At 51.7% G+C, this 24148-nt stretch overlaps 11 protein-coding genes across 11 annotated transcripts; 6 read left to right on the forward strand and 5 right to left on the reverse strand.

The window, feature by feature from the left end:
• Nucleotides 1-1896: 1896 nt before the first annotated feature.
• SNOG_20049 (hypothetical protein) lies at nucleotides 1897-2424 on the forward strand (the record flags this gene model as incomplete). The annotated part of the gene is made up of 2 exons (XM_001795230.1): nucleotides 1897-2075; nucleotides 2232-2424. 2 exons carry the CDS (start codon nucleotides 1897-1899, stop codon nucleotides 2422-2424), a joined length of 372 nt encoding a protein of 123 aa, XP_001795282.1.
• SNOG_04870 (hypothetical protein) lies at nucleotides 1939-3347 on the reverse strand (the record flags this gene model as incomplete). The annotated part of the gene is made up of 6 exons (XM_001795231.1): nucleotides 1939-2342; nucleotides 2371-2480; nucleotides 2615-2706; nucleotides 2786-2794; nucleotides 2972-2978; nucleotides 3295-3347. The coding sequence occupies 6 exons, from the start codon at nucleotides 3345-3347 to the stop codon at nucleotides 1939-1941; spliced, it is 675 nt and encodes a 224-aa protein (XP_001795283.1).
• A 1678-nt stretch (nucleotides 3348-5025) lies between these two features.
• On the forward strand, nucleotides 5026-7500 carry SNOG_04871 (hypothetical protein; the record flags this gene model as incomplete). Its single annotated transcript, XM_001795232.1, has 1 exon — nucleotides 5026-7500. The coding sequence occupies one exon, from the start codon at nucleotides 5026-5028 to the stop codon at nucleotides 7498-7500; it is 2475 nt and encodes an 824-aa protein (XP_001795284.1).
• Nucleotides 7501-7751: 251 nt separating this feature from the next.
• On the reverse strand, nucleotides 7752-10647 carry SNOG_04872 (hypothetical protein; the record flags this gene model as incomplete). The annotated part of the gene is made up of 3 exons (XM_001795233.1): nucleotides 7752-9439; nucleotides 9461-10316; nucleotides 10399-10647. The coding sequence occupies 3 exons, from the start codon at nucleotides 10645-10647 to the stop codon at nucleotides 7752-7754; spliced, it is 2793 nt and encodes a 930-aa protein (XP_001795285.1).
• Nucleotides 10648-10800: 153 nt separating this feature from the next.
• SNOG_04873 (hypothetical protein) lies at nucleotides 10801-12598 on the forward strand (the record flags this gene model as incomplete). Its single annotated transcript, XM_001795234.1, has 3 exons — nucleotides 10801-10945; nucleotides 10978-11403; nucleotides 11439-12598. 3 exons carry the CDS (start codon nucleotides 10801-10803, stop codon nucleotides 12596-12598), a joined length of 1731 nt encoding a protein of 576 aa, XP_001795286.1.
• A 786-nt stretch (nucleotides 12599-13384) lies between these two features.
• SNOG_04874 (hypothetical protein) lies at nucleotides 13385-14272 on the forward strand (the record flags this gene model as incomplete). The annotated part of the gene is made up of 2 exons (XM_001795235.1): nucleotides 13385-13960; nucleotides 14201-14272. 2 exons carry the CDS (start codon nucleotides 13385-13387, stop codon nucleotides 14270-14272), a joined length of 648 nt encoding a protein of 215 aa, XP_001795287.1.
• Nucleotides 14273-14441: 169 nt separating this feature from the next.
• Nucleotides 14442-14991, reverse strand: SNOG_04875 (hypothetical protein; the record flags this gene model as incomplete). The annotated part of the gene is made up of 2 exons (XM_001795236.1): nucleotides 14442-14764; nucleotides 14850-14991. 2 exons carry the CDS (start codon nucleotides 14989-14991, stop codon nucleotides 14565-14567), a joined length of 342 nt encoding a protein of 113 aa, XP_001795288.1. The 3' UTR covers nucleotides 14442-14564.
• Nucleotides 14992-16950: 1959 nt separating this feature from the next.
• Nucleotides 16951-17518, forward strand: SNOG_04876 (hypothetical protein; the record flags this gene model as incomplete). Its single annotated transcript, XM_001795237.1, has 2 exons — nucleotides 16951-16973; nucleotides 17056-17518. The coding sequence occupies 2 exons, from the start codon at nucleotides 16951-16953 to the stop codon at nucleotides 17516-17518; spliced, it is 486 nt and encodes a 161-aa protein (XP_001795289.1).
• Nucleotides 17519-18012: 494 nt separating this feature from the next.
• Nucleotides 18013-19330, reverse strand: SNOG_04877 (hypothetical protein; the record flags this gene model as incomplete). The annotated part of the gene is made up of 2 exons (XM_001795238.1): nucleotides 18013-18315; nucleotides 18365-19330. 2 exons carry the CDS (start codon nucleotides 19328-19330, stop codon nucleotides 18013-18015), a joined length of 1269 nt encoding a protein of 422 aa, XP_001795290.1.
• Nucleotides 19331-20767: 1437 nt separating this feature from the next.
• Nucleotides 20768-21214, forward strand: SNOG_04878 (hypothetical protein; the record flags this gene model as incomplete). The annotated part of the gene is made up of 2 exons (XM_001795239.1): nucleotides 20768-20801; nucleotides 20979-21214. The coding sequence occupies 2 exons, from the start codon at nucleotides 20768-20770 to the stop codon at nucleotides 21212-21214; spliced, it is 270 nt and encodes an 89-aa protein (XP_001795291.1).
• A 663-nt stretch (nucleotides 21215-21877) lies between these two features.
• Nucleotides 21878-23928, reverse strand: SNOG_04879 (hypothetical protein; the record flags this gene model as incomplete). The annotated part of the gene is made up of 2 exons (XM_001795240.1): nucleotides 21878-23373; nucleotides 23574-23928. The coding sequence occupies 2 exons, from the start codon at nucleotides 23926-23928 to the stop codon at nucleotides 21878-21880; spliced, it is 1851 nt and encodes a 616-aa protein (XP_001795292.1).
• Between the last annotated feature and the right edge of the window lie 220 nt (nucleotides 23929-24148).

Raw genomic sequence — 24148 nt, forward strand, 5'->3', positions numbered from 1 at the left:
AAAGAGAGATAACTAAGCTAATACTAAAGCTATTAATAAGCTTATTTAACTTCTAGAATAAGATAGTAATATATATTTTATATATATTACTATAATAATTCTTTATACTATAGCGCGTCTTTTACTTTAAATTTACTTAGATTTAATATCTTAGATAGTAAGCTATATTTTTACTTTAGTATAAGTCTTTTAAGTTTAGTATTATTAAGATATTTTGCGTTAGCGCTGCGTAGTTAGTTTAGTTATATTAGATAAGCTACTTACTTAGATAAGCTACTTACTTATAAACTATATTAAGTCTAAGCAATCTAGTATATTAGATGCTATAAGTAGTATATCTTAACTTCTAAAACTTATTTTATATACTATTAGTATATAAAAACTATAATCTAACTTTTTAGACTATCTTATTATGTAAAAAATTAGAATACTTAGCAAAGTTTAATTTCTTAGTATTTTGCTCTATTTTTAAAAAAAAATTATAACTCTCTATTCTTATACTTAACTTTATTACTTAAAACTTTAGTATATATAATCTCTATAATATATAACCTCTATTCTAAAAGTTAGAGCTAAATAGAGTCTAGTATAGCCTAGTTATTAAATAGAATATTCTTTTTTAAGCTCTAAGAGATATTTAGCTTTATATCTCTAGAACTAGCATATAGAAAACTCTAAAACTTTAGAATCTATATCTTTATAGTCTATAGATGCTATAGTAAGAGTTATAGATTAATGCGTAGCTATATACTATAGGTTACTAGAGTTTAAAGCTAAGCAAGGCTCTATATTTCACTAAGCTCTAACTTTAGCAATACTAAGCCTAATTAGGTAACTTTTAAAGCATTAGAAAGCCCTAAATTAGGGCTTTCTAAATATAAAATAAACTCCTAAAATAGTCTAGAACTCGTAGAGTTATAGAGGAAAGCGTAATGCTAAGAAAAAGTGGCCAGCTCGGTGGTGTGGCCGTCTCAGTGGTGCTTTACGTTAGTATCTATTAAGAATTCTAGTTAAGAAGAGTGTCGTCTCGGAGAGCGCGAGGCCGCTGTGTACTAGTACTAAAAGAAACTAAATTCGATAAGTTAAGCGATGATACGCCTCGACGATACGCCACGACGATGCGCTACGACGATGCAAGCGGCTAGTATCTAGTTCTAGATGCCTCTGATAATTTCCACGCTCTGCGAAACTTCAGCTATGATTTTTAGTGCCATCTCAGCTAGGGGAAGACTCATCAGCGATTCACGCAGTCAAACTCGGCACTCCCCTAGACTCACCATAGTCTCCTAGCTTTACAAGCACGAGCCAGCAGACAGCGAGACATGTTGATATTTAAGGGAAACGCGCTGCCTGGCAACGAAGCTTTTCGCTACATACATACTGATATCTCCTCTTGAAACATGCGTTCGGCTGTTTTCGCCCTTACTTTTGCTTCGGTCTCTCTTGCGGTCGCCCAGCGCGTAAGCACAACGGCACGATGTGGCCCTTCTTTTGGGGGTTTGACATGTCGTGGTAGCACATTTGGAAACTGTTGTTCTCAGTACTCATACTGGTAAGGCTGGACATCATACTGTCGGCTTCATCCTAACAACATTAGTGGAAGCACGACAGCATACTGCGGTACCGGTTGTAAGTCCGGCTATGGGGACTGCAAGAGCTCGGTATCCTCGATCGTGAAACCAAGCTCAACATTCGTACTGGTGGCTTCCTCGTCGACACGTACATCACCCTCATCTTCGCCTACATCGACTCTCAAGGTCACCACCAACGCACGATGTGGAGTAGACGGCAGCAACCGGACATGCAAAGGTTCTCAATGGGGCAATTGCTGTAGTCGATATAACTATGTAAGTCACTGAAGGCTAATGGCCATGCAAAGAAGACGTCGGACTGACCATGAAAGTGTGGAAGCACTGTGGACTACTGCGGCAAGGGCTGTCAAGAAGGATTTGGCGACTGCAATTCCAGCCCGGCACAGTCTTCAATATCGTCTTCATCCTCGAAGTCTGTCACCTCTTCCAAAACATCGAGCATGTCCACTACAAGCAAACTTTGGTCGTCGAGCTCCAGCTCCAGTGCTAGTAGCACTCCAACAATCTCTTCGATAAGCTTGCCAACACCAAGCTCATCCTTGACTATGGTCTCTTTAACCACAAGTTCTGTTAGCAGCTCATCGTCTAGCAGCTCATCATCCAGTGTCTCATCGTCTTCTCTACTGTCTAGTACCGTAGCCACTACCACGATCGCGAGCAGCGATTCCACCGCCACAGCATCTTCCGCCCCAACCTCGTCTTCCACTTCGGAATCATCTTCCACTCCGACCTCGTCTTCGACCTCGTCTTCTACCCCCACCCCATCTGCCTCCCCTACTTGCGAACAGGTGGAAGTTTATACCGCAGCAAATGGAGCCCAATTCAATCTTAATATCGGCTGCACCCGCTACATCTACACTATCAGCAACCCTAACCAAAATGGTGGTCCTATCAACACCATTGACACGACAACTCAGACCTCCATAGAGGCTTGTGCAGAGTTTTGCTCTTTGGCCGCAAATTGTCTGTATATCGATTTCTACGAAACGACGTGCTCGAGGATCACCGCTATTAGCACATACAATGGGGATGGACTGAGTCCTAATAAACAAACTTTTATCAAGACTGGGTATCGCGTTACGTCGTCGTCGCCCGTACCAGCGCTAGCTGAAACCTAAGAACAGGAAGTAGAGTAACTATTAAGTAGTAATGTATAATATATATTATAGGCAACTTAAAAGTTTACCACGTACACATAGAGACTATGCAATAATATTTATAATTTAGACTTATATATAGATAAGTTACTTAATAAGAATAGAAGAGGCTATTGCTATATTATATTAGTAAGATTAACTAGAGTACAAAACATATCTTAACTCTGTAGTTTATAAGCTAGGTCTCTGCTTAATTATATAGATCTAACATTTAGCACTTACTACATATCTAACACTAAGTAGTATATGCTAATGCAATTCGCAAATTGCTACTTAGCTAGCACTAACAAAAAGACAGTAGAATTCGTATTTTCGAGCTATAAGAGCAGCGCATGATAAGAAGACGATACTTTATCTTACCTCAGCTCCACAGAGCTCCACGTCTATCCCCTAGGCCAGGAAATTAGAGGTAAGGCGAGCCATTCCGTGACATGCCGTTCACGAAGACCCCTCTTTTTCACATGCCCTAATGCCTAGACAAAGTATCGAAAAACTGATCGGTCAGCCCTATTATAGCTTCTGAGCGGAGAAGGTCCGTCTCGTACTGTGTGGAGACAAGTGCCAAGCGTGCGGTGCTGAGACTGCTAGCAACAGCCATGTGCACGCCGGTGAGGCATTTAAGGGCCTGAATGCAGGTTGTGCAGACTCGCGTGCTTACTCGCAGCTTCAGCAGACTGGGTTGCATGCATGTCTGGACTGATGTAGCATACTTTTGGTGGGAAGGGTATCTTACGTGCCGTCTTGGGGTTCATCCAATACATGCACGCAATGTATCTTACTGGGCGCTAGCATGAGCTTAAATCCTTCCTAGGCGTTGCGACGGCATCCGCGGCAGTAATTCTGGAGTCACGAGGAGTAGCAGCCGAAATAGTCACTGAAATAGCGACCGAAATACGAAGGTAGTGTGGGTAGTGTGAAGACTGTCGCTCAGGCGGCGTGGGACCTAGCCTTGTAGTGCGGCATGGGCAAATTTTCCACGGGGCGAGAAACGTGTGGCCCACGCCACGCGCACGAGCTACCGCGTTGGCGGGAGGGTGGTGATAAGAGTCCTAGCGCCATTTACCCGACATTCGTGCAGCAGAACACCTACCCAAAGTGGGTTTGCAGGGTGCGATAGACGAATACCAAGCTGGCTGCGCGTTCAGCCGCAGCACTTGAACTATTGAATGTCGTTTGCTGACACGGCAGCTCGCCACATGCCTGCCTCGTACCCAGCCAAGGTTCCATCGCGAGACCGGGACGACTGACTAGAGGCCTCGAGGTAGTGCCCATATCAGGCAAAAACTATTCCGTGTGGTGAGCAGTACGGTGAGCATATATACCTCGTCGTGAGAATGTCAGTGCTCGTGTCTTGTTGTCATTGCTGTCGCATGCACTCTAATTTACTTCGCCCAACATGAAGCGTCCCTGGATAAATGGATGGGCTCGCACTCCAATACTATGCACATTATTGTTTGTATGCACGACCGATGGTGCAGGTGCACTTAACCGACAGAAGGCTGTGGTGCTAAAAGAATTGCCCGAAGGATGGTCACACAAAGGCTGTTACGCGTAAGTAAAATCCACTATATTGCGTTTGAATAAACATTCGCAACGCCCGATGATCCTGGCACGTACTGACAGGAACCAGGGATCTGGTTGATCAGCGCACTGTACGCATCGCAGACTCCGGGACTGAGCCTTTGAGCGCGGCTCGCTGCATTGCGCTATGCGACGATCGTGGCTACCCAGTAGCTGGTACCTGGAACGACAATGAGTGTACGCCATTCCCTCGGCATTGGCTGCCCCTTTTGCTGTTTGTGGCTGTATCTAATCATAGCCAGGCCTTTGCGGGACAGCATTGAAGAGCTCGAGCAGATTCTCGGCCTCCGAATGCTCCGCGGACTGCGCAAGCGATGCTGCAGCAGATTGCGAAAGCAGAGACCATCTTTACGCCTATGGGCGTGACGACACTGCAAGCGACAGGAGCAAGCATGTGCTTGTTGGACGACAGGCTCCCGGAGTCTCATCTGCCCCTCCAGCTAGCGGTACCACGGTGCCGGTAAAACCAAAGGGATGGTATTATGAAGGCTGCTACACCGACTCCGTTGCTAAAAGATCTCTCTCCGTTGGTGCCAATGTGAACGGTGGAATGACAAACAAGGGCTGTCAAACTGCATGTCAGTCGGCTGGCTACACACTCGCTGGCACCGAATACGCCGGCGAGTGCTTTTGTGACAATCAACTTCGCAACTCTGGCGGTCCGGCGCCTAATGGCGAAGTGCGCGCAGTGCAACATGAAGTGCAACGGAAACCAAACAGATGTATGCGGAGGATCTGACCGGTTAACATTGTACAAATTCTACACGGGACAAGAATCGAGCTCACCCTCACCCTCGCCATCGCCGTCGCCATCGCGCACCGCGGCGGCAGGCGGCGCTTCGAGCGCGCCCATCGTCTCAAGTGCATCGAGTGCTGCGCCTGTAGCCACCGGTGTGCCGAAAGGCTTCACCTATAAAGGTTGCTACGTGGATGGACCCGGCTATCGCATCATGAACAGTCAGCAGCCCGATGACTCGGCTATGACCATTGGCTCCTGTGCGAGCAAGTGCGCCACTGCAGGCTACTCCATCGCTGGTATGGAGTACAGTACGCAATGCTTCTGCGACAACGTCATCCGCGAGGGAGGTTCTCTCGCGTCTTCGGATACAGAATGTAACATGCCATGTGGAGGTAGCTCCAGTCAGAAGTGTGGTGCTGGCAACAGGCTCAGCATCTGGTCGAACCAGACGACATTGCAGATAATCAAGAAGCCAACACCTGTACAGAACGTAAGCGACTGGACTTATCAGGGCTGCATAACTGACGGAGGCAATGGAGCAAGAGTCTTCCCCTGGCAGTTGGTCAACGCAACAGGTAACTCGCCCGAATGGTGTCTGGGTAAGTGTAAAGAGTATGGCTACATGGCCGCAGGGATGGAATACGGAGAAGAATGCTACTGTGGAGATGTTGAAGGCATTGCAAAGGCCGGATCAACAAAAGCTCCGGACTCTGACTGCGCCACCGCCTGTCCAGGAGCTCCCGAGGCCATTTGTGGTGCCGGCAACCGACTTACTTGGTATAAGTGGACAGGTACTCCGCTCTACGTTTGGCAATACCCCAAAGGAACAGCTGCTGGTCGATACGAGTTCTTAGTCGGAGGCCCCATTATCCCGCTGATCGCGCAACCGGGCATTAACGGCAAGATCAATCTGCTCGAGAAACATGGGACTGGGGCACCGAACACTACGGGTGCGTACGAGTTTGATCCATCCATAGGCGGCGATATCTTTCACGCTTTCCGCGAGCTGAAAGGCCTCAAGACTGATGTATTCTGCGCTGCTGGCCTTACAATGCCGGACCGCGCTGGTCGTCAGATCAACATTGGCGGTTGGTCTGTAGATTCTCTCTTTGGAGTTCGTATTTACTGGCCAGACGGCAAACCTGGTATCAACGGAACGAATGACTGGCAAGAGGATGTCAACGCTGTCAGACTCCAGCAGCCGCGCTGGTATCCCACGGGCATGGTCATGGCCAATGGTTCCATACTCATTGTCGGTGGTGAGAACGGTTCAAACGGCCCACCGGTCCCGAACATGGAAATCCTTCCTACAGTTGGGCCCATATACGAAGCAGAATACTTGCGCCAAACGGATCCATACAACCTGTACCCGTATCTCGTCGTGTTGCCATCTGGTGGCATCTTCATCCAGTACTATAACGAAGCCCGAATTCTGAATGAGGTCACCTTGAACACAGTCAAGATCCTTCCCAAGGTGCCAGGAGGAGTCAATGACCCTAAGGGAGGCCGGACGTACCCTCTTGAGGGCTCTCAGGTACTGCTGCCACAGTATTATCCGTATGACAAGCCGCTCGAAGTCCTAATCTGCGGTGGAGCGACACTACAGCCGGCGTGGGGAATCGACAATTGCGTAAGCATTGCGCCAGATGCGCCAAACCCCCAATGGGCAATCGAGCGTATGCCATCACGACGAGTCATGTCATGTATGGCGACTCTGCCAGACGGAACGTTTCTGATTCTTAACGGCGCAGAGAAGGGCGCAGCAGGTTTCGGGCTCGGAGAAAACTCAAACTTCAATGCGCTCTTGTACGACTCCAGGAAGCCACTCAACCAGCGTATAAGCATGATGGCGAATACAACAATCGCACGCATGTACCATTCCGAAGCTGTGCTAATGGATGACGGTCGGGTACTGGTCTCCGGCTCAGACCCCGAGGACAACACACACCCCCAGGAATACAGATTTGAAGTCTTCCTGCCGCCATACCTACTCTCGGGGGCCCCACAGCCTGCTTTCAGCTTACCACAGAATGACTGGATCTGGGAGACAGACTACGCCTTTACCATAACCTCTTCGACCAGCGGCAACATCAAGGTATCTCTGCTCGGCTCAGAGTCTAGCACGCACGGCAGCTCTATGGGAGCGCGTATCCTATTTCCAAGCTTCTCATGTTCTGGTACTTCCTGTACTGTGAAAGCACCCAAAGGCCCTTATGTCGCGCCTGTCGGCTGGTATCGCATGTTCGTCATGGATGGGCCAACGCCATCACATGCAAAATGGGTGAGAATAGGCGGAGATCCAGGCAAACTGGGAAACTGGCCCAATTCTGCGGCGTTCCAACCTTTGCCAGGCGTGGGCCCCGTCCAGAGTTCGAACGCTAAGGTGGCAGCTCCGAGCGCTACGAAATCGGGCCGGTCGTTTGTCTCTTAAAGTACTCAGTTTTTTTCATGATTAATGTTTATTCCGTAATCTATTAGCAACACCACATGGTAACACGAAAGTGAATAATATGTATATGCTTAAGTCGATGGATTGGGAGTATGGCGACACTGTGACCATTAGTCCCCGCAATTCTTACGGATGTGGACCAATTCCCATGCTGTAGCTGTAGTCCTTTGCCAATTGTGGTACATGTAAGACTCGCAGATATCCAAGATCTGCGTACATACTTTGATCTCTATTCATTGTGCCCAATGCTTCCAAGCGTGTACAAAATTGCTTCGGTCTGACTGTAAGGCCAGAGACAATGCTTGGGTATTCTCCGCGAAGCTGCCGATATCTCCTAATGGCACCATACTAGGCCGTCCGTGTGCGCACACAAAGGGGAATGCGCATGTAGCCAACTTTTGTACAAGTCCTCTAGACTGATGCATGTCAAGCTCATCATTGAACATGATGGCCGAGCGACACGCTCGAGAGTTGATGATGTCAACAAGACCTTCGGGACAATGGCCGAGGCGACCTATCCAATCTAAAGGTTGACTGGGCTGAGGTAGCGACGTTTCCGTCGACAGGCTAAGATCGTTCGCATATTTCCAGACTGCAGTGCGTAAGAAGGAAATCAGAAGCTGAGCATCCGCTTGACAACGCTCGGAAATGCCGGGTGGCAAAGCCGTTACGCATAGGAGTCGTGAGGGTTCTTCGGAGGTAACTACTTTGACAGAATTCGTGGCAGAGTCCACAAAGTCGAACAGGATACCCCAAGATGCAAACCTATCGGCGTATGTGGCAAAGTGCAGCTGTTCTTGTCGTGAAACGGTGAACTTGGGTGGATTCTCGAGCATGACTGATCCTACCAAGGCACGGTGACCGAGCTTTGATTGGTAGCCAGAGCAATGTGTATCCATTGGAGAGCAAAGTTCCCGTAACAAAGCCTCCACTCGAATCCGCTCATCTGCTGCATGTTGGTCAATTAGCACCAGCAATGGCCTCGCAGCGTCATGTTTAGGATTTTCATCTGGGCGAGTTCTCATTTTGACAAGGATAAACTTCTTATCCACTTGCGCCAGGACCTCGGCGCTCACGAGGCATTCTTTTGACAGCCTGGCCTTGGTGAGGGGATGTGCAAACTGAGCTGCATCCTTGGGCGCGGAGCAGCATTGGTGGTGCAAGTTGTGTCCTTTGTCGTCTTGGGGTAAGATCTGCTCTATTCGTTGCTCGTTCGTTCGGAAGACAGGGTTAGTCCAAGTTTGAAGTATCCCATCCAGCCAGGGCGTCTGTCCCACAGCAGCGGTCTTCGGAGCAAGCCGTAGTGATGGTTTTGAAGGCGCGTGCGGCATGCCTAGTGGCGATGTGAATGGATGAGTAGCTGGTCTGGTACTTGAGAGCGGCATCACACAGCCAGTGCGAGCGTTCAGTACGTGTGCCTTTTTGGTTGTTGGGTCAACCCAGACCAAAGATTCGTCGACGTTATCGTTATCAAATGCGCCTATTTTTTGCTGTGTCATCGTACCGGCCCTTGGTTCAGGGATTTGCAAGGTCGCAGGAATGTTGAAAAAGTCCGTCTTCCCACTCTTGATTCGAGACCACTCTGCAAAAGCTCGGTTTCCTGGCTTCTCGACATTACACTCTGACGGTCTAGACCGCTTTCTCTTTTTGCCAAGCGTCGGTTTTGCGTCGAGATTGCGTGCTTCGAAGTCTACACGGCGCAGGCTGTCTCTCGATGAAGCTTCTGGCGGTCCTGCGCCGGATGACGTGGGTCCATCTTCGCTCGACAATACTGGGACATTGACTGAAGCGCCAGCACTCTTTCGGTTTGGGCGATCTGACACGGGACTGAAATGATGGGCTTTTAGCCATTGGACGATCATAGCGCCAAGGACCTCGACGACGGCTTGGAGGTTTGTTTCCTCACCGACGAGTTCGTCTTCTGCACAACCCGCTGGCATACCTTCCCGCAAAGCGATGCGAAGATGAAACATTGGATATCTATCAACACCTTTTCTCATTTTGAATTGTCGACGTCGGTTCAATCGCTTGTCTGATGACTGACGGTCCTTGTCAGGCTCACTGACAACATGTTCTTCTTCAATACCGAAACTGGAATGTCTGAACAGGCGATTCACTTGATTGTAAAGTTCATTGTTTTCGCCATCAGCGGACAGAGGCCGAATACCAAGCGAGATGAACTGAATGCTCCTGGTGGGTGCTGGTTCGAGCGATATGACGCCTTGGATGGATAGCGAGGGCGTGGAGGCTGACACGGGTATCCAAGTTGGCCACTGGGTCACTGAGATGTAGTTGGCCTGGGTGAGGATGGCAAGCATGCAAGTAAGATGCGATGACGGCGGGTGTGAGTTGGCCAAGCGCTTTTCCCGTGCTGCCAGCCACGAGTTGGAGGTGTTGAAGGCGAAGCGGATGCGATTTTGGGCATCTTGGACTCGTAGGCTCACGGAGCCAGACCAGCTTAGCAGAAGAGCTGCGACACTCGACTTCAGCTTATCCCACAGGCGGTCGTGTTCTGACCTGTGCTCGGCAGCTTTCGATCGCTGTTTTACACGAACAGGCAGGTTTCCAAACAGGTTGCGGACCGTCACGCGGGTGCCGTGCTTCTCATGTGTGTGATGGTGTGATTCCGCGGGCAGCTGCCGGCGGACAGTCTTGGCGTGGTGAAACGTGACAGAGTTGTGGGGAGCGGTGCTGGCAGTGGCGTGATGTGACGGACAGGAGGGACACAGCAGAGAGGGAGGCGAGGAAGGTGCCATGGCGGCCGAGAAGCGGTTCGGATGGATTGTGTTTCGAGGTGCCTGCACATGTGCGCTATTAGTGCATGTGACGGGCAGACAGAGGTATGAGGCAGCCTGAAGACGTACAGTAGCGTCTACCCAGCCCGCCGTCCTCTGTGAACTCAAGTGGTGGGATGCCCCGGCCGTCGTCCTCTACGGTGCATGCGCCTCGGGCAAAGTCGACGGACGCCTCGACCTTGGTGGCTCTGGCGTCAAGCGAGTTCTTCAGCAGCTCCAGCACTACGTCGGTGAGCGACACAATGGCCGTCGACGACTTGATCTGGGCGACGACGTCGTCGGGCAGAGGCAGAATGCAGGAGGAGGGCTTCTGGGCCGTGCATGTTTGGCTCATGACGCCGTTGGGTTGGTGCCGCCGGCAAACGTGAGGGTGGAGCCAGAGGAGGTGCACATGTTTTGTTTCGACACGGACAGTCAACAATCGGCGCTGCGGGGGGAAGGTGCGAGGTGCGAGGTGCGAGGTGCGAGGCGCGAGGCGCGAGGCGCGATGGTGGTGCAGCGCTCAGAAGTCGTGGTAGCGCATCTATGCATCCATGTCGGACGCGCCTCGGCCCGCCAGATGGGAACGTACTTGGAAGCCTCTGGCCTCTGGAGGAAGGTGGAAGGGTCCAGCGGCCGGAGATATGCTAACAGTGCACCCTCCCTGCGCCGACGCCAAACATAGACTACCACTACTACTATTTTTGCTACTACTACTACTACTACTACTACTACTACTACTACTACTACTACTACTACTACTACTACTACTACTACTACTACTACTACTACTACTACTACTACTACTACTACTACTACTACTACTACTACTACTACTACATACATACAAAGGTGCTGTCCACCAATCCGTCTCTATCCACCATCCACCGTCCACCGTCCACCGTCCATACCAGACCACGCCCGCCAACCTCGACGACCAACACCGTCGCACCGCCAACTCGACGTCAGCCCGCCACGTGCAGCCCGTCCGCCAGTCAGCCCCGGGCCTCGACCCTTCACCTTAGCACTCACCGCATCACCGCATCACCGCACAGCGCAGCCACTTGGCGCGCGACCATGGCCACGGCCCAAGCAGCATCGCCGCCTCATGGTATGTCCCAGCCTCAACACCACCACCGTCCGCAGCACTGATGCGCCCCTCTGAAGACCGCCATGCGCGCAAGCGGCCCTTTGCGGGCTGGATGAAGCGCCTCGCGAACCTCAAGCCCTCGTCCTCGGACTCGCCCGGCGGCTCCGGCAATGGCAAGAAGGCGACTGCCAAAAAGGCCGCCGCAAAGAACAACCCCTACCCCGAGTCGGGCGTCGTCACCGCCAGCGCGCCTGCCCACCTCTCCTTCTCCACCCCCGAGACGCCGCGTGCGCGCTCCAAGGAGAGCTTCACCTCGGTCGAGGAAGGCGCCTCGGAGCAGCAGCGTGCCCTCGCCAACAGCAACAGGTCCACGGCGCCCACGGCCGACACGGGCAACAGCCACTTGATGAGCGGCGGCAGCACCTTCTCGTCCCCCAACGGCTCCGAGCACTCGCTCACCACCACCCTGACCACCATACAGTCAACCGCCCCCTCCCACGTCCTGGGTGCCGGACATGCCCAGCCGACCACCGCCAACGGCACCCCCGTGCACTTCTCCCACCAGTTCCCCTCCAACTCACCGCTGCCCTCGGCCATCCCGCCGCACCTGGCCCCCCTGCAGCAGCCCAACTCGTACCAGGGCGCGACCGCGAACAACATCCTCACCGACAATGCCTCCATCCTGACCCTCGCCTCGTCGTCCAAGCGCCGCCGTCGCAACTCGCTCGATACCAACGCCTCGGTGCGCGCCCTTGCCCCGTCATCGCATTATGGCGGCAGCCGCGAGTCACTGCCCCTGAGCGTGCTCTCTGGCAACGCCGACGCCATATATTCTCCCTCGAACAGGCCGGGCAACGTCGGCGCCTTTGCGAATGCAGAGCGCGCGAGCGTCTACTCGGCCTCCGGCGTGACGGCTCCCGTCCTCACCAGCGAACGCAACAGCTACTACGCAAACAAGCAGAATGCCGATGGTCTCAGCATTCGGAGCGGGCTTCTGGGCCATGGCCGCACAGATAGTATCAGCAGCATCCGCGCCACGCCCACCAGCCCGCTCGCAAGCCCGAGGGAGCCGCTCGGTCCTGGCAAAGTGAGCCGGCGCAGTTCGGATTGGAAGGACGCCAAGGACGCGAGGGAAGCAAGTGACGAGGACGATGAGTCGTCAAGTCCCACCACAGCAGACCTTGACGACAAGGCCAAGGGCAGGAACGCCTCTTGATTTCTGATTCATGCTACATGATCGAGACTGCTGCAGCTTTTCAAACAAGGCGTTATTGGATCAGTGGCAGGATGCGCATCGTGGCTTTCCATTCATCATATACCCAATGCTATCACGATGCCTTTCAGTCTCTTGTGGCAATCATTCGGCATTGCATTGAATCTGATATTGCTACTTGTCACAGTGTCATGTATGAGCGCAATGAGACCTGAAGAGCCACTAACTTAGGCAGCCAGGTCAATTAAACGCTCACTTCCTTCTTGGAACATTCTTAGAGGGCTTGTAACGAAGGTGGTGAATTCGTGCAAGCGTGACAAATTGGTTCCTGTGCAGTTCATACATTACCTGTGCTGATCTGATACCAACGCGCAGTACATCTTCAACGTTGTATGCTACTGTACAATCGCATCTATGCAATCGATGACAATTAAAACACATGAAGCTAGCGATTTCATTAAAGCATGAGACCCTCTGGTTGTACATGGTCGAGTTGACAAGTTTGTGAGGGAGAAGAGGCCGTCTCGCATCTGAAGAAGAAAATTGACTACTAGCGCCGCTAACACTAGCCACATCTGTATCCCTGCAGCTCCCTACATCTCCCAGTTCCCAGTCCTCGGTGCACTTCTGATACCAGCCCACGCCACATAATGAAGCATTCTGGACTGAAGTCAATACTGATGCTATGATCACTCCCACTCGGGCTCTCCCCAGCAGCAGGAAATGTTGCGCCGACTCTTCCGCCTGCCTGCCTTCCGTCGCCGTGCGCGTCGCACCCGACTCTTCACCATGATCGTCGTCTTCGTCACAATCCTCGCCTTCATAACACCATTCTATGTCATCTACAAGCCACCAAACATCTTGATCCGGTACTTTCAACATCGTTGGCCCGATGTCCTATGGCACGTGCCGCTCAAGCAGAAGATCATCGCACTGACTATTGATGATGCGCCTTCTCGCTTTACTCAGGAGCTTGTTGACGTGCTTCGAGACAATGATGCAAAAGCAACATTCTTTGTTATTGGCGGTCAAGTTCCTGGGAGAGAAGAGAGCCTGGCACGTGTTGTTGAAACTGGGAATGAGCTGGGAAATCATGCCATGCACGATGAGCCATCACGCTCCCTATTGCCACAACAGCTGGCTGAACAGTTAATCGAGGTCGAAGGCTACATCAACACCACATACGCATCGCTCGGTAAAGCAAGACCACCGAATCGTTTCTTTCGTCCTGGGTCAGGATTCTTCAGCTCCTCTATGCGACAGCAAGTCCAGGCCATGGGTTATCAAATGGTCTTGGGTAGTGTGTATCCGCACGATCCGCAAATATCGTATCCGAGCATCAACGCGCGACATATCCTGAGCATGGTGCGCCCGGGCTCGATTGTCATTTGCCATGATCGGAGAGGCTGGACAGTGCCAATGTTGAGAAAGGTGTTGCCTGGTTTAAAGAGCAGGGGCTATACGGTCACTACAGTGTCTGGATTGCTGGATGCAGAGCGGGCGGAAAGGGGAACTTGAGGGCAAACAACCTAGTTCTGAAGTCCGTGTCATTTTGTCTCTTTCATAGGAATGCAACTACAAATCTACCTCTGGAGGAAGATATAGTCACGATCCAAGGGACTACGATCAAAATTCGCTGTAGTTCGACAAAACCTGTATGGCCACTACTGGTGGTGAACAACCGATCGAAATGTCTCTCCTTTCCACCTCCCATGGCTATATCGATAGTCATAATCACCCTTGGTCATGCGCGGCTTGCGTGGCTCCAAGAGATGCTAAAGGCTATGAAGGAGTGTAGCATTCAAGGGTAAGTGACCAATCATAGGCGGACATGAGATAGAGAAGGTTTTGGCACGGACAATGAACATGTCAAGTTGCTAGAACAGAGCATTATTTGAGACTTAATACTCAATGTAAGCAATGTAATCATCTCACGCCATCTCCATATCGATTGATGTCATACTTTTGCTTACAATGCCTTCCTGAGCGCGCTTTTGAACGGAATGATCTCCACCTTCTCAACATCCCAAACACCTTCTTGCACGTACACGTCCTTCTTCAACCTCTCCACTACTTCCTCCCTCGTCTTGGCTCCAATCAACATGGCACTGCCCTTCATCTTTGGCGGGCCAGAGTCGCCTTCTTTGATAGGCTCTTCGAGCATAGCACCTGCATTCACACGTCAACGTCTACATTCCTCTCCAATCATCCATCCAGGACACACTGAAGCGAGAGAAATGAGAAACACGCGTACCTCCCCATAACCACATATCATCCCTATCACTCTTCAGACCTTCCAGATGCTTGGGCCTAGCTCCTAGGCGCTTGTCCAGTGCACCTTTGAAGTCTGGGACGATGACGAGCCATTCTTGCAGAGGAGCTGAGCTGGATGCCATTGTGCGTGCGAAAAAGTGCGTGCGACGAGGTATGCTGCGAAATAGAGGGCGGAGAGCGAGCATTCGATATGCTGGAGCCTACGTATCTCTTGTCAGCGGACTGTGGGTTGAAGTTTGATGCCAGTGTGGGGAGCATACTTTGTGATGTGTATCAGATGGATTGGCGGTTTTCAGAATATATAGACAACGGCTCGTCAGTCTTCTTGTGCTTGGTAAGGCGTGTCGGTCGCGTACGAAGTACATCCAGGGCGCGATACGTGGGGTTGATGTGGAGCTCGGAATTAAGCCGCGGCAATTGGAGTTGCAGGAACATCCCCAGCGTCAACGGTCGCTCGAAGACCCTTTGATGAATCACATGTGCCTTGCCTATGGCTCCGACGTTTCTAGCAAGGTATGTGGAAGTCGAGTGCTGCGAAGCGGCCATTCTGTGATTTCTTCATATTCTAAGGGGTGTACGCTTGCAATGTGACTACACACGCAAGGACAATCATTTCCCCACATGAAGAACTGCCTGTGTTCCCGCAGAAATAATTCACAGCTAGTATCCCCTCGTCATACTCTAGTACCATCCGGCTCTTCCAATCCCCTCGTCGCAAGGGCCTTGACTGTGACTAGCTAACCGCGTATACATCCGACTCCCAACATCTACAAACTGTTATCCGCCCTCTCCCGGACCATGCTTCTGGGTCGCAGGTTGGATGTACGGGTAGCAAGCCCGAGTTTCTCATACTACGTGCCTCTTGACACCTTCCTCCAGTCGCGCAGACAACGTGTCCCGACTCAAGTCTGCCGAACCGATTTGCGACCTCAACTTTTCCCGTATGACCCACGGCGGAGTAGCGTCGAAGGTCGGGAGCACTCGATGGTTGGGTATATGAGGACTAAGATAGACCTTAGAGAGGCTGCGAGTGATGTTGAGGATGCTGACGTGATTGAAGCGGTGGACTTGGCCGTAATTTATGACCCTCTGGTACTCTCTAGGCGCTCGTCTTATTATTGTCGCTCTTTCCGTGCGTGGAGCTTTGGCTGCTCAGATAGTCGTCGTGGAACGGCGGCAGCTGACTACACTATGTTTCGCTGTCGCCCGGCAATGGATTCCCCGTACTGATGAGCAGACCCTTAACACCACGATGTGTTTCTCTACCGCTCGCGGAAGCTGGTAAGGGCATCCAACCTGGAGCAATTGGGGTGGTGGTTTCTTTGGGGGTCCATGCACCCCACAATCTGTAGAGCTCGGGGAAGTGTCAAACACTATTCCTGCTACGCTACCCCACGCAATCGACGAAGCACATCTTCAGCCTCTGCCTTTCCTAGGGCACGCGTTCCGAATTTCACCTGCTCATCCTCAAGAATCCTTCAAATAGTCGATCAAGCTCCAGCGCCGCAAAGCGACCCGCCGAGACTCAAGTGAGATACCATTCTGAGATAATCTTACCCTTGATGCCACTTGAAAGAGAACATGACTCTCACAGGGCAAGACGAGCGCGGCCAACATACTCTTTGCCCCTCGACGGCTCACCCGCCTCCAACAACTCTCCAAAATCGCTGCCTCCGCGGCCACAACCACTGCCATGATCATTCACACGGACTGTCCGAGCGACGCCACAAGGCGAGGAATGGATATAAGAGACAAAAGAACAGGGAAGCTGTAGCACTGTGGGCAACTGCTCAGATTAGGGATAACTTGCCCTAGCAGAGCGATGCCACACATGGCTTGAGAACGCGCCGAAGCGACCGTCTACTCCACCTTTCTTGAGCTTGATCCCATCGACAATGGCGCGCTCTTAGAGCGACGAGCATGTGACGTGGCAGCCGGCTATACTGTTATACTCCAGCTGACGAGGATCTTTACGAAAGTTCTGTAGGGGAGGTCTGGAGCATCCAGCAGTAGCGCAACCCGCGGAGCTGAGCAGACGAATACGCGCCTTGTTGTCACACCAAAATCGTTTCTTCCGCACTATGACGCCGAGTACACAGGCCAAGTCGAGCGCTACAGCTATAGTCGAGCTGCAGACCTTGAGAAATCCCCGCGGCCAAGGGGTCCAGCCATACCGCACAATGCAGCTTTCATTATGCCCGCAAACGTCCGTTGACTTTCACGCGCCTCCAAGCTGGCAACGACGGACGTACACAGCAATACTTGGCCACGTCTTCAAACCCAGACCCGAAATCACACCATCAAGCGACAGGGAACAGTCGCGGAAACAGCCCGCGAGGATCAAAATCAGAACGCGAAGCGGACATGATGACTTGGAGAGAGACGGATATACGGGAAATGAAGGGGACAGACAGCATGGCAGATTGCCTGCATGTGTGTGAGCTAAAGGGAGATGACATACAAGGAGCGATGCCGACTTTGCAAGCGTCGCTTGAAGTCTTTGACAACACTATCAAGGATCGCCAGCCAGACCTCGAGATCGACATCGGGGGCGCCGACCGCAGGACATCCTTATTCGATCTGACACGGCACTGCTGCACCTCGACCAAACGATGTGAGACCGCTGCGAGCCGTCCTTGGCCCCGATGAACAGGCCACCGATTACAGACCCTCATGGTGCTTGTACATACGATCAACGACGTTTATACAGCCACGAGCTACTGTCATCATAGATAGGCGTTCGAGGCGCGGCAAGATATCGATTCCTGAAGTGCTCAGTCCGGCTCGGATGCGCGAAATTTTTCCAAGGTCTGGAATGCCTCGGCCTGCAGAAGCGAAGCCTCGTCCTTTCAGCCTCCATATCGCGTATAGTGCCACCCAACGTGCTGTCTGCAAACGCCGATCTTTGGGCATTATTCCAGAGCGCATCACAGCAGCAACGAAGGCATTGAGAGGTTACAATCAATCGCCTGTAGCAGCTCTTGTTTCTGAAGGTATTCCAACTCTTAGTGTTTGGCTCCTGCATACATCATCCAGGCTCGGTGATGGCGAGGATCGAGAGCGGGGCCGAGACGATGCAGCATCTACGCCTCTTCCTGAACCCCTTCGACATAAATGTACTCCGTCAACGTCCGGCCTCGCTTCTAAGAATCAGCCAGCCTGGGCACTGGCATGAGTTCATCCAGACGGCTCGCAATGCCTGACGTACGGTCTTCCAGCTTTCCAAGTTGAGTTTGCAGGAAGGTGGACCACTCGCGGATGTCCTGCAGCTTTCGTTCCACCAAAGCCTTCCGCAGTTGATCCTGTGTTCTGGGCGACAGACGAGAATGCTTGAGTTCCAAGCTCTTGATAATGCCATGATGCACGTTCATGCTGATGCCGATGTCGTCGGGCGTGTCGAGCAGGAGATCAAACTGTGGTGTTTGTGACCACATCCAGTCTTCAGTCTGTGGCCGTCAGTTCGTGCTTGGATAAATTTCCTTCGCTGATACGCACGCGGAGTTCGTCGTAACCCTTCTTGATATCGGGAACCTTGAGGTGGTCGGTGCCGACGGTCGCTACTACGTCTGCATCCCCAACAGCGGCATACATGTTGGCAAATTCTTCTTGCAGGCGTTGTTGGAATGGCTTGACGTCCAAGCCAATGTTGCCGACGGGTGAGCTCACGCTCTCGACGCCCTTTGCCTGTATGTGTCTCTTCGCGGGAGATCGCAGGTACCGTGGTATGATGTGGAGGTTGGGCGAGCTCAGCAAGGTTGTCGCATGGTGCAATGCCCTCAAGCGCGTGAGCTTGTAGGCAGAGCCAGAGACCTTGAGCGGCTTGGGCAGGGCGCCATCGGGGACGGTGTAGGGCGTGCGGTGCGTGTCCTCAGGGTCCGAGGGGAGCTTCTCGTGGCCTTGGTCGAGAACAATGTCGTGGCGCTCGTTGACTCTGGCGCGGTCGACGTTGAGTTTGCGCAAGGCGCGGACTACCATCTCGGCATGCCTGTCCCTCGTGAAGTCGCTGCGAGGGCACGTGACACTCCAATTGAGATTGCCCTCGTCGTGGAAGACGGTGCCGCCTCCGGAGCGACGGCGCACCAAGTCGATGGCGCCAATGCCTGGCGGTTCCGTCTCCATGTCCTGGGCGTTGCCGTTTCGTGCTGCGTGGAGAATGCCCAAATTGACCTCCGTCCACGGGTTCTGGTTGCGGCCGATGACTACGCATGGCCTGTTCACGTACATGAACAAGACGGTGCTGTGTGGCGGCGACTTCCGCAGTATGTGATCCTCAATGGCAAGGTTCAGATACGGGTCGTTGCTGGTGGAAATATAGCTCTGCAGCTTGTTCTTTGGGTCCGACAGCGTGTCCGTGAACGAGGCAAAGTTCCTGACGCCGCCGACACCAATGCATGATGCGGAGGAGCGCGCGGAAAGTCCCAGTCGAGCCCGCAACAAGGCCAGTCCCCTAGATGGTGCCATGCTCGCTTTCGCCGTTGTGGTTGTTGTAGCAGACATGGAGTTCAAGCTTAGGCGAAGCATTGATGCCGCGGAAGATTCCGAGCTTGCGGACTTCCGACCAAGCCTCCGAACGTCACTCGTTACCCGTCCCACATCCTCAGCAACAACAAGCTACCGCAACATGTTCGAGTCTGGAGATTGCGTTGCACGGCCAAGGATGGCGTCTCTATGTGTGCATCTCTCGTTGAAGATACCCCGCATCAGATGCACGCGACCCCTCAGGAGACAGGATGAAGTCTCTGCTCTTACAACAGACCAGGAGCATCGTGCTTTGAGATTTCGCATCCGCATCTCTGCATCTACCAAAAACCCCTCCTATACTCTCTCAAATGCTGCGGATTTCCTATCTGCACTTTGTGTTCGCATCTGTCACAACTTCTTTGTTGGTAATGATGAGCTCACTATATTTGTACTGAGAGCTGCACGTCCTTCGCATCCTATCTCGAGCATCTTGCTACACCTTTAGTCGTATTTTCTGTCTTTTGTGGTCTTTGCAGCGCAGACATATGCACCATGGTCGTGTCAGACATTTCTGCGCTCATTCCAAGCCGACTCGCGCTCTTTCACCGCCCCGTACATACCAATAAGCCCGGCCTCGTTCACAACAACAGGATGAAATTCTCTGAGCCTGATACTTCTTATTGGGATATCAGTTTCCATTACCGATCGTGGACAAAACCATCTGGGAGTTATAAGCGCCTCGATCCGCCATAATTTCATCATCTGTCAATATATACAATGTGTAAGGGAGTACTATTTTGACCGCTGTGTCAAAGGATATGGGTTATTCCTTTAGCCTTTTGCATTTGCAAGCTTCTCGCAGGCTTTCACAATAAAGCTTAACAGGCCAGCTGCGCACTTGTGTATGTCTTGCTATGCCAAGAACCACTCTCTTTACTCGCAGGCTCATACAAGCATTGCGAACATTTCTGTGGCCTGCAGTTGCTACCAGACGCTATCGTTTTCAAATCAGAAGTCCTGCGCATTAGCTCGTCGAGGAAGTGGTCGTTGCCTAGCAGCGTTTGATGCGACCTCGTTGTCTCGCAGAGCTTCTCTGTTGTGGCTCCACCCCACGATCCACTCCCGCACACACGTTCCGTACGCGGCACTCCATCTCCTTCTTGTTTGCCTACTAGACGGGAGGCGATGCTCTCCTTCGGTTGTATAACGCTTGGCTTTCTGGTTACCTTCAACAAAGAAGACTTGATAGTGTAGTGGTCCATTCACCCCCACTCTCCTCCAAAAACCCCCAGTTCGAATCCCGCTAACAACATTCAATAGTCGAACCCCTTGCTTTTGCCTTGCCCATGTCGCCCCCTTATTTCCTTTGTATTGCAGAGTTGCAGCTAACCCCAGGGATCTGTGACGAATTTCCCTGACAGTGTGATCGATGACATCATGGCGTCAGTCATAGGCGTCTTGATTAGAGCTGGTAAGTCCAACACTCCACTAGCACAGGTTAGGCTCTACACATCACTTCTTCATTTTTTGCATATTTATTTTAGCTGCCTTGGCTAACATATCAAAACTGCGCAGTTGCAGTCGCAGTCCATATGTAGTGATGAACAGCTCTTACAATGTCTAGTGAGGTGCTTCTGTACATTTTCAGTCTTGTTATTTGTACGGAGATGCATTGCTATCTGTCCTGTTAATGGGTTCGCTCATGTCCAATTTCTACTTCTGAGCTTCACGCTCGACTCGTCCCCTCCGCAATCCGCGCTGGCCACCCTCGAGGCTTCCGTCGCTTTTGCCGCTGTTTTTACACCACTATTTCCATCGTCACATTGTATAAAGCAGCACATTCTGGCGGCCGCGAATCGGCGTTCGTTTGCGTTGGTCGAGTAGCCAGCAGCCAACAGCAGATCGTGCTAGCACCGCCTCCCATGCCCGGTCGTTGCTGGAATTATGATGGCGTTAGTCGCACGTATTTCATGTGGGCATGAGTCGCAGTGCTGGCTACTTCAGTTGTGCAGGCTAGTGGGCCATGTACAGACTGCTGCTACGGTTCTTGGACGAAGCAGCTCGACCACTCTTCTATTGCGATATCCAGAGGAAAAATTCAAGGTTTCATGCAAGTAGTAGGAGCACTTGGTGCGCTACTTGAAATTGAAGTATACTAAAAGTCTAGGCGCTGGAACAACCGTCGATGTGCCACATGAGCTGCGGGTAACCTCCCCCATTACACATCGAAACATGCAATGTCAGAGTCTTGGATTGCCGTGCGTTTGCGCAGAGCACTTCCGAATCGACGGGGCTACCAGTTTTCTCTCGGGTACCTTCTTCGTCACCTTCTCCTGCCTTGATTTGAGTCTGTTCTGCTACTATCGTTGTGGTTGGTCAAAGGAAGGAGGCTAAAGAATATCCCGGCTGGCGTACAAGAAACCCTTAGGTTCAAAGAGAGCTGCCTAGCAAATACAGTGGATGGCATCTGTTTGACTAAATTGCGCAAATCTCACTGGTAGCAAAAGCACTCTGAGACATTACGCTTGCGTCATTGGAGGATTGTATTCAAGTTAAGGTCTTCATATACTTCTCCAGACTCAGACCCAAATTAACAACAAACTGCCATTGTGTGTTGCCTCGAAAGAAGCGGCACCATATGTTCAACACCGCAAGACCAAGTGAGAACGGCTCATGAGGTACTTCAAGACCCTCCTCAGTTTCTTCAAAGTCGGTCACAGCATACGCTTCCTTGATGATACATTGAACCCAATGTAAGATCCGATGTTCAGATCGCGACAGTGCCACCTCTTGAAAAGGTCTTGGTATTGAGCAAAGCCACTTTCCCAGGAACACAGCACATTCAAAACTCGAGATGGCATGCTGGACACTCCAGAAAAAAGCTTGGCTGCGTGCCACACGATCGATACCGAGACGAACGGGTATACTAAGCGCGTGAGTTGAGTACAATAGTGCGGAAAGCAGATTCTCGTTCCGCTCAATTTCTGGGAGCTCTGTGAGTCTAGATGCTATGATGTCAGCGTTGCGACTGTCCAGGTGGCGATGCGGTCCTATGTTGAGTGATAGCCGGACATACGCAACGACAAGCAGCGCGCTGGATGTGAAGGGGATGGGGCCGCTCTCGTTATTTGGATCCAGTATCGATTCTGGGGTCTGCTGCCATAGCGAGGTCCATGATCGGAGAGCGCGGCTAATGAGGTCTAGCTCTGTGGCTGATAGTGTCGCGGTTGACGAGGCTGAGAAGGACAGTTCGCGCACGACGTGAATGCGTTGTAGGAGTGCATGAAGGAGGATGTAGTTCCCTATAGGACTAGGGATAGGACGAACGGATTCAGCGCCTCCCGATCCTTGAAGCAAAATTGACAGCGCGTGTTGGAACAGCATTTGATTGTCTTTCCCGTCACGCTGCAAAGCTGCCCACTGTGCAGCACTGGAAGCTTCCCACTCTGATGTGCAGCAAGGTAGCCGCAGATGTAGTTCGCTGCTCCAGAGGAGGGGATATGTATCATACGCGATCGTGTGCACGTTGATATAACAGAAAGCTACTAGCTTCGTACGCCTAGAAGACTCTCGCTGGACCCATTGATCCCACATTGCCGATCTAGAGGTAGAGCCGTTCGTGTTGGGCTGTTCTTCACTCAGACCAATGTCACGAAGAGTCTGAACGAGGAGACTTCGGAGCACAAAAGCCTCTTGCAGCAAGTCTTTGCGTTCCCATGTCGCAAAGCCCACGAGAATGAGTACTGTCTTTGCCAAGTCCAGAGGTGACCAAGGCCCCGCGCGTCTGATGGCCGGAACTGCTCCTGAGGAAGGGCTGATGGTCAAGGCCAGGGCCTGGGAGCCGAAGTGTGACTCTTCTTGACGAAGTCGCTCAAGAACAATTGCCTTCGAAACACGAAAAAGACGTTCAGAGCTTCTTCGCTCGAAACAATACTGCGCACCAGCAGCACACATGGCTAATGTGAGCTCAAGTGGAGAGGACGAAGGTTTGTACGTGGGTGCATGTATGAAGGGGAAGTGAGAGTGAAAACCGCCAAAAAAGGCTGTTATGTATCGTGTCAGAGTATGCCGCGAGGGTATCTCGAAACTCGATATCGAAGAAGGGAGATTCTCAAGCATAGATATTAAGAAGTTCCTGTGTTCATCTGTGACATGATACGTTCCGTTCCTGGTTCGTCGCTCACGTACATCTATTGATATTGCTTAGCAGCGGTGAAGACGAGCACATGGAGACTTGACTGACCGTCACCTATGTCTGAAGCCAAACGAACTTGATCGTCAGCAGGAGCTGAAGGTAGCCACGTGCTAAATGGAGTTCCAATATCTTCGGCAGCAGGCGATTGTGCTCCGTTTGGCTCGGGTGTATGCCGCCGGGATGCTTGGTGTTGGTCATTGAAGCGCATCCAATCGAAATCGTACTCGGGCGTCCATTGGGCAGATAGTCCTACACCGTCAATGAAGTTGACAAAGTCACGGAACTCATCGAAGCCTTCATCATGATATGTTGGATGGTGAAATTCTGCATGGTCAGCGCTGGTTTGCGCTAGATCCACTGGAATGGACGAACATACCGGGCGCAATGAGATGAACATGTCCATCTTGAAAGGGAGCAGCAGGTGCACCTAGGTCAATCTGGCTCCGATGCACCTGCGAAACAAGGGTCCCATCTGTCGCCGCTGGGCCAACAATATTTACGCCATTCGGGGTGTTGCCGAGCGCGTGCGACAAGCTTTGGGGTTGAGCGGTACCTACTGTCGCTGAGCCAGACGATGCAGTCACCACATTTCTGGCGCCCGCATTGCCAGAATGCTGTGTGAT

This window comes from Parastagonospora nodorum (genome assembly GCF_000146915.1).
Source record: "Parastagonospora nodorum SN15 chromosome Unknown scaffold_7, whole genome shotgun sequence".
NCBI classification, from domain to species: Eukaryota; Fungi; Ascomycota; class Dothideomycetes; order Pleosporales; family Phaeosphaeriaceae; genus Parastagonospora; species Parastagonospora nodorum.